This window comes from Mirounga leonina, unplaced genomic scaffold (genome assembly GCF_011800145.1).
Source record: "Mirounga leonina isolate KUSES-001 unplaced genomic scaffold, KU_Mleo_1.0 Mir_94, whole genome shotgun sequence".
NCBI classification, from domain to species: domain Eukaryota; kingdom Metazoa; phylum Chordata; class Mammalia; order Carnivora; family Phocidae; genus Mirounga; species Mirounga leonina.
This window is the reverse complement of record NW_023270855.1, coordinates 45,830,435-45,850,158: the sequence shown is the minus strand read 5'-3', so window position 1 is coordinate 45,850,158 and position 19,724 is coordinate 45,830,435. Positions and strand designations below refer to the sequence as shown.

Here is a 19,724-nt window from a genome sequence, read left to right as displayed (position 1 = left end):
GGCTGTCACCCAAGAGAAGGGAAGGAGGTCAGGTCTGAGTCCCAAAGCAACTGTGCTTCTCTCTAGGTGGGGGCTGTGGGGGATTCTGCACTGTGACCCTTTTACCCCATCTAAACCTTTTCCACACAGGTGCATATGCCCACTTTCAAAATTTATTCTGCAAGTGGGGGTCCCAGCGCAGAGCCCAGAGGTGGGTTTGTGTAGCTACTGGAGCCACAGGATGGTGAGAAACCCTGGGCTTGAAACTAATGCACAGGAGAACGAGATGCTACTCGTGACAGGGGAGGACACACACAGAGGTTTCCGGTATCCTTCAGGACAAAGTGGGGAGTACACGAGTCGGGGAGGGAGGGAAGTAAGAGGGGAGGTTTGCTGGGAGCCTGGTGTGGCCCATTCTCTCAGTCCCGGCTCCCTCCCTGGCACTACCACGGCCTGTGGAATCCTCCTGTTAGCAGGCTGCTTTGCCGCTCCCAAATGACGCTGGTTATTGGTTACCAGTCACTGGGAACCAGGCAGGGAAATCAGCCAGCTGGGCATGAACAGCCCAGGAACACATGGCTTTCTCTGGCTCAGTGAAGAGCTTGGCACATGTTCCAGGATGTGGCCCGAAACAGCCCTGATCAGCCAGAGCATGTGCCTTCTGGACCAAGTCTCAGCTGTCCCACGGGGGCCACCATGTGGCCCTCAGCTGGCCTGAGCACGCAGGTTTGGGTGCATCTGATGTCAGTCCTGACTCCGGGTTAGGTCACTATAAACCTAATCGAGCATCTGTGTGCACAGAGCTAGAGCAGCAAACAGGTCTGTCCTTCCTGGGTGGCCCTGAGTGCCTCTGAGGCCTGCGAGGGGGCAGAGGCTCCTGCCACAGCCCTATCCTTTGAAATCTGGCCCAAGCCGGGCCTGCCTGCCCCCCTCCTCCCCGGGTCTGTGGTGTAGGTGGGGGCTATGAAAAGACACAGCAAGTCCTGGGGGCAAAAACTGGTGGGGAAAGCACTTGATATTCCATTCAGGTAAGAATGAGGTCAACGGGCACGGACAGGAACCCAAACGCCAACTGACCAGGGTCTTCTCTCTGGCCAGAAGAGTTTTCAGGCAACACTTGTTTTCTTAGTTATTGTCACTTCCCGGGGAAGCTTCAGAATAAAACATATTCTGGGTACAGAGACCTACCATTGCTGAACTTGACTTCCAAGAGAAAGCAACCTCTGCCGCCCAGGGGCACTCCCTCAACCCCAGGCTCAGGGCGCACGCTAAGCACCTGCCTGCATTCCAGGCACCGCCCTCATGCTCTCACCCGCCCAGCAAGCTCAGGAGAGGGAGCGCACAGCCCCCCGCACTCCAGTCAACCCTGGCACACAGTTGGCTCCCAACTCCAAAACCCCCCATTTTAGAGAGTTTTTAGTGTTTCCAAACTGTCCCTGTTACAAATGACGCAGCAATAAGCAGCTAGTGGCTCAATCTTGTGTATGCCCTTAACTGCTCCTGCAGAGATGGCTCCTAGACACACAGACAGAAACTGGCCAAACGCCTCTGACCAGAGCTGCCAAACCTCATTCTAGAAAGTGCAGTTCAGGCTCCTGCCGCAGCACAGGGAAATGCCGAGACCCTTAACAGCCTTGGATACCAACCCTCTTCTCTTTTTTCATCAACTGAAGAGTTTCAGGGTGGGGCTGGCCAGGTGGGGGTTTCTCTTCCCCTCTGGAGGCAGACTTCACCAGCTGTCAGAGGTTAACAACTTAAAAGTGACCCCCAGCAGCACAGGGGCCCAGGTCAGCCAGCTCAGTGTTCGAGAGAAGGCAGAGAATGCAAACACAAACATGTACTTGGCAAATGAAACAAAGATGAACATCTTGCTCTGGCACATGACCCCCCAGAGGCCCAACATGCTACCACCGGTGGGCCAGGCTCTCCAGGCACCCTGGCAAATGCCGTTAGTCACGCCAAGGAAGCAGCCAACACCAGGGCCCGGCTGCACACCACAACCTCCTTGGGCAGGCCGGGTTCTCATGGTGCTTGCAAGCATAAGCAGGTGACCAGGCCAGATGGGACTCCCACCCAGGCAGTGCTCAATGTTGAAGCCCGATGCTGGCTGTGGGCACCGAGGGGGACGCACACGAGGAGCTGAGTGAGCTCATTCTGGGCTGCAAGGAGGACACTGGTTCTCCTAAGACCTCATGAACACACACACACACACACACGACCCCTGAGGCAGAGAGCCGATCTCCTGGGCGAGGAGGCTGAGGGATGGTGAAAAGAATTGGCCAAGGTCCCTGAGCTCAGGAGCCTACTGATGGGGTCTCAATCTTCAGTCTGTCAGCTTCATGGGCCTCTGGGAAAGAGGGTCCCCAAGAGCCAAACATGGAATTAGACCATTCCCCATGAACACTGGATGAGCCTGCCCAGCCCCACCCCACTGACCTCCTGCCTGCTCCTTGCTCTGTCCAGCCTACCTCACTGGCTCCATCTCCCAACCTCAGCTATGCACAAGGAGCTGAGGGACCAGGAGAAGTGGGAGGCAAGAGCCCAGGTGCCCTGCCTCCTCCGGCAGCAGGGCGACTATGCAGATGCGGCCCGCTATGTGCCTAGCACCAGGCCAGGCCCCTCACAACTGGCAGGGGGGAGGGGATGCATCTCATCAATGCCCAGGAGGAGAAGGACAAGGTCCAGAGGACACAGAGGGTAGACCTAGTGCCTGACCCTTCACAGCAAGCAGGGAAAGAATAGCACTCCTCCTCGCCACTTGGCACCCTCCAGCCCTCACACAGGCTCACACAGGGAATAGACAGACTCCTGGTGAAGAATCGTGGTCTGGCTTGCCCAGAGCTGCGGCACAGGGCCTCTGTACGCTCAGAACTTTCTAAAACTCTGTTACGCATGAGAAAATCCAGACAGAAGGAAAAGTGGGTAAAACATGACTCTAAATCTAAGGTGGTAGAACCCCTAAGTTGAACGGACGTGGCTCTGAGGCTTTGCACAGAAATTTGGGCAACACAAGGCACGGCCCAGGAGAACCTCGTGGTGCTTCTGTGCCTTTTGTGAGTGGTCGTGTGGTGTCTTGCTGACCAGAAAATGTTGCTCACTACATAAGCCACTAATCTCAGTGGCCCCTTCCATGGATCCACTTCCTCTTCTTTCCCTGACTGCTGAGGGCACAGCGTGACCATTGGCCACCAGAGGGCGACATGAGGCCAGTCTGGCAGCAAGCCCAGGGAACCCTGCCCCCAACACTGACCTCTGCCCTTGGGGCAATGTCCCAGGGAAAATAAAGGGAAGGCTGCCACAAGACTCCGAAGGGGCCGGACGGAGGTGCGATGTCCCTGAGGAGGCACTGGGGAAGCAGGGACTCTGGGGCCTTTCAGGGGGTCTTGATGACCTTGACAGGTCTTGGTATGATGGTCAGTTCAGTTCACATGTGCACCTGGCCAGGCCACAGCCCCAAGTGATGCCATGAATGCTAATCTGGATGAAGGTATTCTGTAGATGTGGTGACATCCACGACCAGCTGACTTTAAGAGAATGACCCTCGATGGTCTGAGTGGGCCTCATCCGATCAGCTGAAGGCCTTAAGAGGGAAACTGAGGTTTCCCTAGCTCGCCTGTGGACCACAGTGCCCATTCCTGCCTGCTCCATGGATGGACTTCAGCCTCACCAGCCCCACAACTGTAGGAGCCAATGCCTTGCAATGTATCTCTTGGTATCTCTGCATCTGCACACACAGACACATGGATCTTCTAGAGGCCCTGTCTCTCTAGAACACACTGGCAGGGGTGAAACCCACAGACCTCCTCCATAAAGAGGCAGCCGGCCAGCTGTCAGGTGGAAACTGACTCAGACACTTGTGGCAACACTTAAGATTAAAAAAAAAAAAAAAAAAAATACTTGCAATAAAGACCAGAAAAAAAACTGAAATGTTCCAAGGCATGTGTAGTGGGTGAGGGATACAGGGGGGTCCTAAGCCTTGGGGGGCAAGAATTGTGGACAACTCGTCCCACTTTTTTTTTTTATTCTCCCAATTTTTCTATAAGATGATCATTTAGAATAAAATAAATACGTTTCAGAAAACACGGAGTGCTCAGTTTCTATAACAACCCCCTCCCGCCATCAGCAGCCCAGTACTAAAATCAGACACCCATGGTCCCAGGTGTACCAACAAACCAGCTCCTGGGGAGGCCACGGCTCCAGGCCTACTTGGCCCCTGGGACACCTCAGTTTTGAATCAGTGCAGAGATCATATCAGAACAGAGACTAGGGGGCCTGGGAGTCAGCTATGCATTGGCTATAGGAAGGAAGGGGAGACTCTGAGGGACTGCTGGACAGAAAAGCTGCATTCACCCCAGAGAGCCTCTTGGTGTGGCCCCGGTCATGGGACCAACCTGGCAGACCTTAGCCCGGCACAGCGCCTGGCCTGACACACACAGAGATGGGACCAAAATGCTGTCCCCAGCCTGCTTCTGTGCCCAGCATGCCACAACAGGCCAGAGCGCACCCTGTCACAGTTCCAGACACGCTTAAGACAAAAAAGACTCACCCCTTGACTTCCTTGAAATCGGATTGATGGTCTCAGTGAAACAGACTCCTGCAAAAAAGCAAAATGGGAAAATGTCAATAAAGATATCTCGAAATCCAAAGACTTACTTCCCAGGTATAGAAAGAGTAGGGTAAGGACAGTGTTTTCAGCAGACACGAGAGAAAACACACACACGTCTGATAATTACAGGAAAGATCACTGGAGCAGAATTCTGAAGCATCAGTAGGAGTTCCTGAATGGCAGGTATATAAGAGGTAAGAGTGGAGACACAGGCAATGGGCAGCCCCTCACTGTTACCCCCAAACCAACATCAGCCCAGACCACCCTGCTTCAGAGACACCCCCTCAGAAGGGAATCGCAACGGATGAGCACCGCTGGCCAGAAGGCAGGCTAACGAGGTGATGCCCCCCCACTCCAAACACCCTGCCAGGACAGGGCCCAAGGCCTGCTCAGCTCCCACGTCACAACTTCAGAGCAGTTTGTCACTGAGCTTGGGGTGGCGGAATTTCCAAATGTCACAAGAAAAAAATATACTTAAAAACTCAAAATACTTTAAGCTTCAGCTATTCAGAGATCAGCCTTCTGTCAGAATTTTAGAAAGAACACGGATCCAGATGGAGGGTCGCACCTCTCTTTCTCACCCATCTTGGGCCCAAGCACTCACCTTCTGTACAGCACATATCACCCCACAGCGTGGCCCTAGTTTGTCACCACAACCCCTTCCCTCTCAGTCCCCAAACCCTCCTCGCTTCTGTGCCCACTATCCTCCCCAGCCTTCTCCAGACGCCTGGGCTCTCGCATCTCCATCCAAGCTTGCCCCTCGGGCCTGCACCCCAGCCCCACCGGCAGTGAGAGGAGACCCTCCCAGCTGGCCCCAGACACCAGGTGTCTGGACTGACTACCTGTCTGCTCCCCACCCAGACTGTCAGGCCCACCACAGGCCCTGGGTGGGTGAAGTAGCTCTCTAGAATCACGGGAAGAACCAACCAACAGGCAGGTTGGCCTCTCGGGGTGCATGGGTCCATCAGCTGCTGGGCTGAGGGTTGTAGTTGTATGAGGCAGACATGGCTCAGCAGCTGGGACCACACAAGCCGTACATGTACTCCCCCCCACCACCCTCCCACACACTTTGTTTACCAAGAGCCCTCTCTTTTGCCAAATCTCAAGGACTGTCACTGGAGCAGTTTGTCAGTGAACTTGGGGCAGCAGAATTTCCAAATGTCCTGAGAGATCACACCAAGCACCAGCACTTACTCCCATAGGATCTGACACCCTAGAAACCACCCTACATTTCCAAAGCACATCACCTCTCACTGCCAGGCTGTCAGATATGGGACATCCTCCAGCCCCCTGTCCTGCTCCAGGACCGGAAACCAACCCCTGCTTTGGAGGGTCGCCGTGCTTTGAAGACAGACGCCAGGCTTTCCCCAAAGCAGGCTCAGGACCAGCTGACCCATCCTATAAGCCACAACCTGACCTTGCCCGTCACCCCCCACCCCTGGGGCTGATGTTCAGAGAATGAGAAACACAGCACCTGTGGGGTCCCCGGACCAGCTAGGCCCTTGGAGATACAACATTTAAGAGGCCTTTGCTTGGAACTGGGTTAAAGATAGAGAACAAAAAGAAAACCTGCAGGCGGCCAATGAGCACGTATGAAGCCACTAGTCATCAGTGAAGTGCAGGTTTCGCAGGGAGATACCATGAACCTATCAGGACAGCTAAAACGAAAAGGACAATACCCAACACGCTGGTGGGAATGCACACGGCAAAGCCACTGTGAAAAACGATCTGGTAGTTTCTAAAAAAGGTTAAACACAGTTACCATATGACCCAGCATTTCCACTCCAAGGGACAGACCCAAGAGAAATGAAAATATAGGTCTACACAAAAACGTATATAGAAATGTGCACAGCAGAATTACTCTTAGTATCCAAAAAGTAGCAACAACCCAAATACCCATCAATTGGTGAACTAAATAACAAAAGAATACTACCCAGAAATAAAAGGGAACGAACTCCTGATGGACACAACATGGACAAACCTCAAAGCCTCTAAGTAAGAGTACCTCAACATAGGACATCCTGCATCCGATGATTCTGTTCATGTAAATTTCCAGGAAAGGCAAAACTAAAGAGACAGAAAGCAGATCAGCGAGTGCCTGGGCCATGGGTGGGAGCGGGCAGTGGCTGCAGGCTGCCGGAGGCAACTAGACGCCTAGGGTGGTGTATTTACACTCACAGACCCTACGCCTAAAGCAGGTAAGTTCCATGGGCCATCCACACACCTCCATGACAGCTGTGACCTGCCCCTCAGGCTCACAGAGGGTCTTTCTCTGAAGACTCCTGGGCTTTGAGCAACATCACCTGAACACAGAGGATTCCTGAACACCCAGAGGAGATATTCCGGTCTGTTAACCATTTTCAGTGCAGGATATAGAGTAGATGGAAGGAAACAGCAGAAGATACAAGAACACCACAGCAAAGGCAATGCTAAGGCAAAGCAGTCCTCTGGAACTCTCTACCGACCTCACCTGATCATCAAAGACAGGAAGGCAGGCTGCTCCCAGCAGAGGGAACAGCAGGTACAAAGCCCAGAGCAGACACACGGGACGCCACAGTGGCAGAGAGCACCTGGGGCTTGCTTCTTGCACCCCCACGTCTGTTAGCCCAGGCCCCCATGTAGGAGCCAGCCTAGGGCTACCTCTAGTGCCTTGCGTGTCTATCAACACAGGGCAAGGCCTGTGTTGGGGGAGGAGCTTGGGGGACAGGGGACATGACAATGGTGATGATACAAGTCTGGATTTAGAGTAATAATGGGGAGGAATCCAAAAGGGCGCATCTCCCCAGAAGGAACTCCACCAGGGCAGCCCCAGCAGTGCCTGGCAGACAACAACCAGCACCCACACCAGCTGGCGTGGTGGGCCACCCTCCCCCTGGACCACATGCTCCCTGTGAGCCACTTAGTGAAGCGTTTAACTGGCGTGGTAGCTGCCAAGCAAATTATCTAGAGGACTCCTTTCCTGCAATCACTCATTCCCCAACAGTGGTGACTTTACCCATTGGAGAAGCTGGCAGAGAGGCCTAAAAACCCAGGCCTTCTCAACAATGCCAAGGCCATGTCCCCAAGCAGCCTGGCTATCATCACAAAACCAGGCCCCTGGTTCTCATGGGGTCTCCTCCCTCCAGCAGAAGAACCAGGCTCTTCTTGTCAACAGCAGAGCAATTCACTTGTTACTATCACATGCATACCTGGATGACTCCCCACAGGCCCCGTCTAGAGCCACTAACAAAAACAGGCATCAGGACCAGACCCAAGTAAGTTCCGCCAGCCCTGTGCAGGCAGGGGGAAAGGGGCCCCACCTGGTAGGACATTAGAACAAAGGGAGAAGCAGCCCTTAGTGCCCTCACACTCACTGGATGACAAGGTGTGTTCTAACGGCACTCAGGTCACGGGCCACACCACCCAACAGTGGGCAGCCGGTCACAGTCATAGCCACATTTACAGGCCCAGTAGGGCCCACCCTTGGTAATCTGGGTTAATGAGGCTGCCTGAGTCAGCTGCGGCTCTTGCCCATCAGCTCCTCCACCCCAGGGCAGACTACCTTGACTTTTTTTTTTTTTTTTTTAAGATTTTATTTATTTATGAGACAGAGAGAATGAGAGACAGAGAGCATGAGAGGGAGGAGGGTCAGAGGGAGAAGCAGACTCCCCGCCAAGCAGGGAGCCCGATGCGGGACTCGATCCCGGGACTCGAGGATCATGACCTAAGCCGAAGGCAGTCGCTTAACCAACTGAGCCACCCAGGCGCCCGACTTTTTTTTTTTTAAGATCTTATTTATTTGACAGAGAGTGAGAGACAGGGAGAGAGGGAACACAAGCAGGGGGAGTGGGAGAGGGAGAAGCAGGCCCCCTGCGGAGCAGAGAGCCCAATGCAGGACCCTAACCCGAGCCGAAGGCAGACACTTAATGACTGAGCCACCCAGGTGCACCTACCTTGACCTTTTGTGCAGACTCTTCTACATGGGGCACCTGCTCACCACTGTGCCCCACCCCCCTAAGATTTCCAGGAGGAACCACAGGCCCCAGGTGGGTCGCCTCTCCAAGGGCTGCAGGAATCTGATTTGGAGTGTCCTGCACACTGGCATGTGACCACCCCACCTGCCACAAACTCCCAGCTCAGAGGCCCCGGAACATTTCAATGAAGCATAACAAAATTGTTACAAGAAGGTTTAAGAAAAGAGAAATCTCTAAAGAGTTCTAAAATGTACTGAAACCACTTGTGTGTGTCCAACATCCACTAAAGTGGCCTTTGACACACACGGTTTTGTTGGAGGGGGTTGCTACCTGCAATGGAAATCTGTTTTTAGATCAAAGTAAGGTTTTTATTTTTCTAAACAAAAGTTCTCAGCTATTTACTGTAAAGCAAATATGTTTAATTTGAATGACTCAAAACGCATCAAGTCTGTCACCTCCAAGAACCTACTGGAATAAAGCTGGCTGCATAATTCACCAATTCTTTTTTTTTTTTTAAGATTTTTATTTATTTGAGAGAGAGAGAGAACATGAGGAGGGGGTGCGCAGAGGGAGAGGGAGAAGCAGGCTCCCCACCAAGCAGGGAGCCTGATGCGGGGCTCGATCCCAGGACCCTGGGATCATGACCCGAGCCGAAGTCAGACACTTAATGACTGAGCCACCCAGGTGCCCCAAATTCACCAATTCTTAATCTTCCCTCTGAGTCAGGTTCAGGGTGGGGCAGGCAGGCCGAGGGGACCCCCAAATGCCGTAGGCCTCTGTGGCAGCCTCTGACCGCCCAGCTCAGTGCCTCAAGAAACTTTCCAGATCACGGGCTGGGGAGGCTGAAGGGGCTGGATGTGTGGGCAAAGGCCCATGGAGGAGGGGGCAGTGCAGAAGCCTCTCCTAGAGCCTGCACAGGGCCCTGAGCTGCTCCCCTTGAAGGCTCATGGGCACTCCCCAGAGGCAGGGCCCCAAGCCAGAGGATATGGCCTACGAGAGGCCATTATGCGTTGCCAGTCCAAGGGAGTTCTCACTGTACCCCACTCGGCAGTGGAGCTAATCTAGCCCTCAAGTAAAGGCTTCACTCAGTTCCCTTTACTAGAAAATCTCAGAAACAAGCTTCCGCAGGATCAGCTGACCCACCACTAACCAAACTGCCCGCCAGCAGCCAGCAGCAGAACCAACACACTTTAAGAAGGACAACGAAATCCAGCACATGACCCCATGGAATTCACAACACTCAGTATCCAAAACCAAAAACCTCCAGACATGTGAAGTTATAGGAAAATGTGACCCCCCACTCAACCCAGGAGAAAATTCAGCCAATGAAAATCAACTCACAAAGGACAAAGACAATGAAACTGACAGACAAGGGCTTCACTTTAGAGTAACCATTACATCTGAAAAATGTTCAAGGGTTTAAAAGAAACTTGAACTGGTGAGAAGAGAAATATGAGGTATGAGGAGAGAGCCACATGGCACTTCTGGAGCTCAGAAATGAAATATCTGGAAAGAAAAACTCACAAAGTGGGATTAATATTAGACTATGTGGAAGAAAAGGTTATGAACCTGATGACAAACTACCAAAAACTATCCAAAATGAATCATACACAGAAAAAAGTCTACAGGAAAATGAACACAGTCTCGGTGAACCATGGGACAATGGTACCAAGAGTTCCAACATATGCATAACTGGAATCCCAAGAGCTTCGTATCTGAGGAAATAATGGCCCAAATGTGAGGAACACAATAATTCCATAGATTCCAGAAGCTCCAGCAGGAAAACAAAGAACCATGTCACAGCAGACCGTAAGCAAATCAGTATGACCGCTGACTGACATGCTATGAGAACCAAGGAGCAAAGATAACTCACAAGACCAAGTATCAGAAACAAGCCTGGAGACCATGGAAGGACATCTGTAAAAGACTGAGGCAAGAGCAATGAATGCTAACCTACAGTTCCTTATCAAGTGAAGGAGAAGGTGAAACAAAAACTTGTTCAGGCAGAAAAAGGCTGAGATCATCTCTGCAGTAGATCTGCACTGCAAGGAAGGTTCTGGAAGTCCTTCAGGAGGAGGGAACGTGGCACCAGATGGACACGTGGATCTGCACCCAGGATGAAGAGCACTGAGGCACAGGGAATATGTGTATGAACATGGAAGACTTTGTCTCGTGGTGACATTTCTGTAGATCACTGTCTGTTGAAGGCATAAACAGTGATGAAGTAAGGATTTGGAAGTGCAGCCTTGAAAGGGTGGCAGTGAGGCACAAGGACCTGGGTGGGTAGGGGCAGGGAGATGGAAGCAAACTAACCCAGGGTCCTGCCACCATATGACCTGAAGCACGAGGTTAACTGGAGGGCTGGCGTTCTCCCAGTGCCAAGCTAACCCCGACCTCCCTGAGCCACGGCCCTGGGGGGTAGAACAGCCAGACTCTGCATATTTGTCTGCAGGACACGCTGGCCGTGCACCTCTAGCGTGGTTGGACACTTACCCCTTTATGCACTCGAGGGGCACTTCCCGAGTCCCTCAGGCCCCAGGCCATGCCTCACAGAGCATGGCAGGCAGGGCAGGACAACCAGACACAGGCCACCCCAGCACGCGGCCATTGACTGCACATGGAAGGATCAAGTGAGGGGTACAGTGGACATGGCAAGAGAGCAGACCTGGGGCGCGTGGGTGGCTCAGTCGTTAAGCATCTGCCTTCGGCTCAGGTCATGATCCCAGGGTCCTGGGATCGAGCCCCGTATCGGGCTCCCCGCTCAGCAGGAAGCCTGCTTCTCCCTCCCTGACTCGCCGTGCTTGTGTTCCCTCTCTCGCTGTGTCTCTCTCTGTCAAATAAATAAATAAAATCTTTAAAAAAAAAAAAAAAGAGCGAGCGAGCAGACCCGAACAAGGGCGGGGCCGAGGCTGGGGCGGAGCTGCGGAGCAGCAGGGGCTGCAGAGGGAGCAGCGGGACAGAAGCCCTGGGTAAGAAGGCATGCTGCAAACAAGTCAGCGGCCGTGGGGCGAGTGCAGGGCCTCCCCTGGGCTCGTGGACTTCCCCCCAAGGTGTGGCACCAACAGTGTCTGTGGAGCAAGTGGCCAGAGCCCTTGTCGGAGATGCCTTCGCAGCAGGACCAGTGCTCACCCTCTGGACCCACCTGGCCTGGTCCCCAGCAGCTGGGACACCCTGGCAATGCATGGGCTCACCGTGCTAACATGCCCCACCACTGCCTTCTGGCTGGCTGTTCCCTGCAGGGGACAAGAGCTCATGGGACCAGGGACATACCGTTTCTTAGGGAAGCCTTGCCACCCTATTACCTTGCCTCCTCAGCAGGACAGAAGGTAAAAGGCGGCAAACATGTCAAGGCCAGGAGGGTCCAACAGACTAGCTGGGGCGCTGCCCATTTCCCTATTGCCTTGGCAGCTTCTGCGTTATTCCCCAGACTGTGATTAGCAAGTCACCAGGTAATGTAACTTCCTAGAACAGTCTCTGGGACACGGTACTACCTGTCTGCGTATGTCACGCTCAGTGCCTGTGTGGGCTGCGCTTCAGGTTGGCAAAGTTACACATGATGCCTCTAGTCTCTGCAGACCCTCTTGAGGGGTCACGTCACTCCCACCATAGGCTCAGAGGTCACATCCTCCCCAGGGGCCAAGCAGCCCAGCGACTGCAGTGACTGCAGCAGGCATGGAGGGCTGCCCCCCCTACTGGCCCTATCAGGACCCTGCGTAGCAGAACGCCATCTCCTACTGGACGTGTGTAGGGTCTGAAACCAGGAGTTCATTGGGACAGGTGTCACTGCTGGTGTTGTGCTTCAGCCAAGAGCCCAGGGGCCGTCAGGAGGCCTGGTGGGGGTGGGCAGTGAGGAGGCATCACCACAGAACACCCTGCAGTCTTCTGTCCCCAAGCAGCTCCCACAGGTATCATAAAGATGCTGATGAAGGTAGGAAGACATAGGGAGCAAGCAGAGCAGGGGAACAGGTAGCCCCGTGGGAGGAGGCATGGAGTGCTGCCCAAGACCCCTTTAAGCTAGGACTGGGAGAGGGTGAGTTAGAACTTCACCATGGCCAGAATCCCCATATAGCTCTCCACGGAGAAGAGCACTTCACGGGTGAAGCCACAGGACGTAGCTTACAAAATCCACCTCCAGGTCCAGGAAGCACACTGGGTAAGGCACTGAGTTACACTCAGGGTTCTCAACCAGGTGATCCTGCCAGAGGACAGTGATGAAGTCCAGAGACATACTTGGATGGGGAGGAGGGCACCCCTGGAATCAGGTGCAAGGAGGCCCAGGATGCTGTGCCCACAACAGCCCCACCCCAGAGTGCTCTAGCCCCCAATGTCAGCAGTGCTGAGGCAGAGAAGCCCTGAGCTAACTGCTGCCATGAGGAAAATAAAGGGGAAAGCAATCTTCAGAGCAGAACGTGGGCCATAACGTGGGACACTCCACGGGACAAATGACCTGGTTTCTTCAACAGATGGATGGCATAAAAGGAAGAAGGACGAGTGCTATAAATTACCAGACCTGACATGCACATCACATGTGGCTCTGCATGGACCCAGCCAAGTGAAGACGCAGCAGAGACAGCCCGCAAGGGTGCCAGGGGCTGTTCTCTGGCGCTCTCACAGAGCTCAGTAAAGACTGCATCTGAAAGGAACAGTCCATATCCGTTAACAGTCAACGCAGTCATTGACAAAGCCAAGGGTGAAAGGAAAAGATACCTGGGATTGTTTTACAAATGCTCCAGCAAAACTAAACAAGCAGAACAGGGAAGAGCAGGGGGAAGAGTTGGACCGAGAAGGGTCAGGCACTCACAGAGGGCAAGGCTGGGTGATGGCACAGGGCCGATCGTTCTCATCTCTGTCATCTCCACACGTTAACACTCCCATGTGAAAGGTTTCTAATAAAAAGTGCACATGTACGAGACCTCCCATACCACATTGAACGGACATGGGGCCAGGTCTGTGATAGAGAAAAGCACGGAGTCTGCACATCATCTGGGGAAGGAGAACAGAGCTAGCAGAGGTAGGACAAGTGAGGACTGGCCTGACCTGGACAGAGCCCCAGGACGTCCGCCACGGGCCCTGCGTGGGAAGCAGCACTGAACTCCACCCAGGGAAACATGCTCCCTGCAATCTGCATGGCCTGACCCCCAGAACACAGAGGTGCCTGTGGAAAATGGGCCGAAAAGAGCTTGTTCCTCCTTAAAGGGTGTCCCTCTTGGCAAAGCACAAGTGAAGCGCACCAGCACTTCTCAGGGGCTGTGATCAATCACTCAATATGCTCCTGAGCAGAATGCGGCCAGGAAAGGGGACAGTTAAGTCCTGAGAAAAGGCCTGGCTGCTGACCTCCTGGCAACTGTCCCCCCCTTTCCAGTAAAGCACAAACAATTGGGAAACTCCTTTCAAGGAATCCTCCCTGCAACTTCCTGGCAGACTCTGAGCAGGATGCCGAGGCTGTGGAGAGCTTAGACAGTGTCTGGGACCGTGAGGGGCCATTTCCGTGAAGTACAGACAGGGAGAACGGAAGAACATTCATCACTATGTGGAGGGACACACCAAAGCAAGAAAAGAGGGCGCCTGGGTGGCTCAGTCCGTTGGGCATCTGCCTTCGGCTCGGGTCGTGGTCCCAGGGTCCTGGGATCGAGTCCTGTGTTGGGCTCCCTGCTCAGCCTGGAGTCTACTCCCTCTGCCCCTCCCCCCGCTCGTGGGCTTTCTCTCTCTCAAAAATAAATAAATACATTTAAAAAAAAATTGTTTCTAAAAAGCAAGAAAAGAGATTCCAAGCAGCCAAGAGCCAGGTGTAAATCAGGACCCACACAATGGCCAGCACTGCACATACTTCGATCTAAATTCATGGAGGTACACAGAGTATTGTTTGAGGTTTAGAGAAGTTTGAGGATTAGGAAAAAAAAAAAAAGATGCAAATCACCTGAAACTGTGATCCGGACAACCCCCACCCCTGCATGTTTTGTTTGCTCTTCTTGGGTCAGCAAATAAAGGCAGACTAGAAGGGCCACCTTCTTTCTGCTGATTCCCCCTATACCCACCTGTACTCCAACCCTCCACCATCCCCAGTCCCTGGCGATCACAGATCTGTTTTCTGTCCCTACGGTTCAGCCTCTCCCAGGTTACATAAATGGAATCATACCGTCTTAGTTTCCTGTGGCCAATGTAACTAATCACCACAAACTTGGTGGCTGAAAACAAGAGAAATATATTCTCTCACAGTCCTGGAGGCCAGAAGTCTGAAATCAGTATTCCCCGGCTGAAATCCAGGTGTGGACAGGGCTGCACTCTGTCCAGAGGCTCTAGGGGGTGGTCCTTCCTCACTTCTTCCAGTCTCTTGGAACCCTAGGCATCCCTCAGCTTGTGGCCACATCACCCCAATCTCTGCCTCTGTGGTCACACCACCTTCTCTTCTGTGTCAAATCTCTTCCTGCTTTTTTTTTTTTTTTAAGATTTTATTTGACAAAGAGAGAGAGCACAAGCAGGGGAGCAGCAGAGGGAGAGGGAGAAGCAGGCTCTCTGCTGAGCAGGGAGCCCAATGCTGGGCTCGATCCCAGGACTCTGGGATCATGATCTGAGCCGAAGGCAGAGGCTTAACCAACTGAGCCACCCAGGTGCCCCTTCCTGCCTCTTTCTTTCTTTTTTTTTTTTTTTTAAGATTTTATTTATTTATTTGAGAGAGAGAGAGTGAGAGAGAGAAAGAGCACAAGAGGGGGGAGCGGGAGAGGGAGAAGCAGACTCCCTGCTGAGCAGGTAGCCCGATGCGGGACTCGATCCCGGGACTCCAGGATCATGACCTGAGCCGAAGGCAGTCGCTTAACCAACTGAGCCACCCAGGCGCCCCCCATCTAAAGATTCTTAACTTAAATCCCACCTACAAAGTCCTTTTTTCCATCTAAGGTCACATTTACAAGTTCTAGGGGTTGAGTCCTGGACATTTATCAGACCCTTATCCAGCTGACCACACATACTTAGCAAAATGCCTTTGAGATTCATCTATGCTGCCCTCTCCAAAGTCCATTCCTTTTTACTATTGTTAACCTACTGTATTATACCAGTGTGTTCATTCATTTGCTGCCTGAAGGACACAAGGCTCATCTCCTGTTCTGAGGACTAATGAATAAAGCTACCATAAACATTCACATACAGGATTTTGTACGGACACGAGTTTTCGTTTCACCCAACAGCACAACTGGGAGGTCCTCTGGTAAGTGTCTGTTTAACTTTACAAGAAGCTGCCCAACCATCTCCCAGAGTGGCCGCATCATTTTGCGTCCCCACCAGCAATGAGAAAGAGTCCACCTGCGCCCTGTCCACACCAGCATTTGGCACTGTCAGCTGTTTCATTTTAGCCATTCTCAAAGGTGGGCAGTGTAGGCTCACTGTGATTTCAATTTGCATTTCCCTATCGACCACTGACGTGGAGCGTCTTTCATGGACTAATTTGCCATTCTTGCATCTTCATGGTGAAGCCACACAAAGCTGTAGTGCATTTTTAAAAACTGGGTCATTTTCCTAGTACTGTGTTGTTGTTTTTTTTTTTAAAGATCTTAATAATTTATTTGACAGAGAGAGACACAGCGAGAGAGGGAACACAAGCAGGGGGAGTGGGAGAGGGAGAAGCAGGCTTCCCGCGGAGCAGGGAGCCCGATGTGGGGCTCAATCCCAGGACCTGGAATCGACCTGAGCCGAAGGCAGACGCCCAACGACTGAGCCACCCAGGTGCCCCTTAGTACAGTGTTTTGAGAGATCTTTGTATGTCTGGATACAAGAGCTTTATCACGTGAGTTTTGCCAAGTCTCTCTCAGTCCACAGCTTGTCTTTTCTTTCTTATAACGGTGTCCTTCAAAGAGAAGTTCTTAATTCTGATGAAGTGGCACTTACCATTTTTTTCTTTTTTCTTTTTTTAAATAGTTCTATTTTATGAAAATCTAAATTGCCATTCTTACCAACTCTCCCTTCCTTTCCCAGAGAAGAAGCTCTAGGGAACTGCTGGGTCCAGCCTTCCAACCCTCCTAGTCCCACTGAAGTGTCTCTCTCAGATTCCCGTGTCTGGTGCACTCTGGATCATGACCACAGAAGCTCCCTGGATGCTGACCACTCAGACACTGTCTGGACTTAGTCTCATGACCCTGGTGGGGTGGGCTGGGTACTGTCCTCCTTCCACCACACCGGCCCCTCACCCTGAACTACAGCTCTCACTGCTTCGAGCTTACACAGTGGTACTGCCAACAAGTTGGGCCGCGGCCATACAGGGCCAAGACCGTTCCCCCACCAGGTTCCCTGTGTCCCCTTGTATATCAGCCAACACGACTACACCTGGGTGCCCAAAGCAATGACCCTACAGCTGGGACACCAAGTGAATCAGAACACAGGGTACATCGGGACCCCGGAAGTGCAGAAGGACCAGCAGGGCAGGGTCTGGCACATGCTCCACTCAGATGAGGGTGGGCAGCATCTGAGCCCTGACCAGAGCGGGCGTTACATGGATGCGCTAGGCACAGGCTTGGCACAGCATCTGCAGCCAAATCGAACACAACAACTTGTGATATCTCGAACAACCAGCCTCCATCATAAAACCCCACCTTCAACTACTCAGGTATCAGATAACCACTGTTACAAGTGAGGAAAATGAGACACAAAGAGAAGACAAGGCTGCTGGAGGTCACGGGGGGGGGGGGGGGCGGGGCTGGGGTCCCCACTCCACAAGCAGAGTTTATCTCAACCTCACAGGAAGACCAGCCCTGGGGTCCCTGAATGGCTCATGCTCAGTCACCACCCCACTTGATCTTAATCCAATTTCACAATTTATCCAAACTCCTTGTGAAAGGTGCATGATCCCATGATAATGGGATGAGACAAACATTTGCTAAACAAAACTCTTCACACTGAAGTGCTTCTATGCCACTGAGCCCTGCTCCATCAACAGAAAACACGGCCCTTTGCAAGATGCGCCCACAGTCCCAGGTCTGCTCTCAGGGGAGTGTGGCTATCGTGAGCTACCAGCCCTTGCCACCTCTCTGAGTTGTGCAACCCGTCCCTGGGTTAGGCCTTCTTTTCAACACCTATGTCTCATTACTATTTCATCTTTCCCCTCTGCCTTTCCTCAAGTAGAAAAATTAAGAAGCTGCCCTACCTCGCTATTTGCTGCACGTCCGCAGTGCACGTAGCTTGCAGTGCTGAGCACAGCCTGAGGAGGGGCCAGGTCCACACGCTGCACTTGGTCCCTCTGTCCCCACGGTGGCAAATGGCCAAACTGTCAAACCTCAAGTCTCGTCTTTTCTGTGTTACCACTCACCTTCTGGGACAGAGCAAGCTCAGGCACAGAACCCCAGTCCCTGGCCCCTCACTCTGCTCCTGGGACCCGAGACTCCTCTGTCTAGGCAGAAGCCAACCTCAGGAAGGTGTGTCCTTAGCCTCTCCTCTCTCTCACACAGTCCTTGACCAGGCCAATGAAAACACGGGAAACACGGATCAACGAGCAAAAAAGCACCCAGAGCGCTTTGCACCAATGCTCTCCTGACACAGCCTCCTGAGGAGCCTGAGTGCTGGGTGGGCTTCTTTTGTTTTTCTAATTCAACTAAAACTCATCACACCAGGCACTGAACTCAGTGTCAACTTTCACTCTGCCCCCAGAGCCCGGTGGGCAGGGGTGGGGGGCATGACAGCCCCATTCCCCAGACACCTGAGAGAGGATCGAGTGACAGTGGAGGAAGCTGAGGGCCTGACCTACGTCAACGGGTCCTCTGGGGGGGAATCCCCGGGACTCGGCTGCCTGATGCTCCACATCTCCCAGTGGGCGCAGCTTGCACGTCTTCCGTCTCACAGCCGGCCCCCTGCAAAGTGCCACAAACTTGTCCCCGGAGACACAGGCCCAAATCACAGACAAAGAAAAGCCCTGGCTGCAAACCCAGCTCTCTCTTCCCTTCGGGGCACAATGGTACCCCATGGCCTCTGGTCAGTGCCTAGTGAAAGGTCACTCTCCTACATCCCTGCCACACACACAGCATGACCTGCAACTTGGGAGCCACCAGGTCAGGGACCTTTCCCAGCCTCAGCGCCCAGTGTTGGTCCAGCCCTGTCACCTGGGCACGCGCTGTGATTCCACAGCCTCTCCACTCCCTCCAGCCCTAGCGAAGCCTCCAGATAACGCCAGCCTCCAACCAGCCTGGGTGTCAGCTCCAGGCCGTGCTCAACACCCTCTGCCAGCTTTATCAGTGCACTGGAGTAAATCCTAACTGCTCAGAAACACAGAGAAGGCAGACCCTGCCATTTGCCAACCAGGGCCCTGGGAATGGGGACTGCCTCTGAGCCAAGGAGGCTGCTTCTGCCAGAAGGCCGGTTCAGAGACTCGACCTTGGAACACAGGGCAAGGTTCACCTGGGAAATCCCTTCTAAGACTTCCAAAGACATCCCTGAGGCTTTAGGGGAACATCTGGACAAGCCAACCTCCCCAGAGAGCTGGGTCACCCTCTCTTGTTCTAGAAGCTCTAATATTTTGAGCCAGAACACTCCAAACATCTCAAAGAGGTGTCAAAATTGTCTGGGGGTCTGGGTCCACCCACATTGCAGTTCTGAGTCCCTCGGTCATTGGCAACACACTCTTGCAGACACCAGAGGGAGGGCACTGGGCCCAGGGTTCAACCAGGCCTACACTCTAAATGAGAGCAGAGTAGATGTGACCAATGCACGTGAGGTGGGTACAGTGAGGCCTCAGAAAGCCGACCTGGCTGCCCTCAGCCCATGGTATTCCTTCTCCGGAAGGAGTGAGCAGGCACTGTGCAGGGAGCCAGACTTAGGGTTTGGGGGTCAGGCTCATAGCAGCCAGCTGGCTCAGATATGGGCCCCTAGTTACTAGAGGCATGTCTCAGGAAAGCTCTCACCCTCACTGGGTCTGACACAAAGCAGGCTGCATGAAATCCGTGCATTTTTACTTTTAAGAAACAGAACCTGACTTGGCCAAGGCTGAGCTGGGCTAGGTCCTATAGGGAGGCAACCTGCACCCACAGAGCGTCACCATGTCTCCTCAATGAGGTCCCCTGCGGCTGCCAGGCACTCGGCTTTCATCACTATTAGAGCCAAGAACAGATCAATCCCTTCAGATTCTGGCTTGGCTTCCAGGGGGCCTAATTGTTGTCTTTGGGACAACAAGATCCTCTATCACCTGGACAAAGAGAATGGACCTTCCTGGA

General features: G+C 53.0%; 1 protein-coding gene across 1 annotated transcript in view; it reads right to left on the bottom strand.

The window, feature by feature from the left end:
- Nucleotides 1–19,724, bottom strand: part of ELL (elongation factor for RNA polymerase II) — a 57,731-nt gene that overhangs the window by 10,138 nt on the left and 27,869 nt on the right. Inside the window, exon 2 of the mRNA XM_034997936.1 lies at nt 4,526–4,573. Coding sequence (XP_034853827.1) covers nt 4,526–4,573 — 48 coding nt within the window. The remainder of the gene's footprint in view (nt 1–4,525; nt 4,574–19,724) is intronic.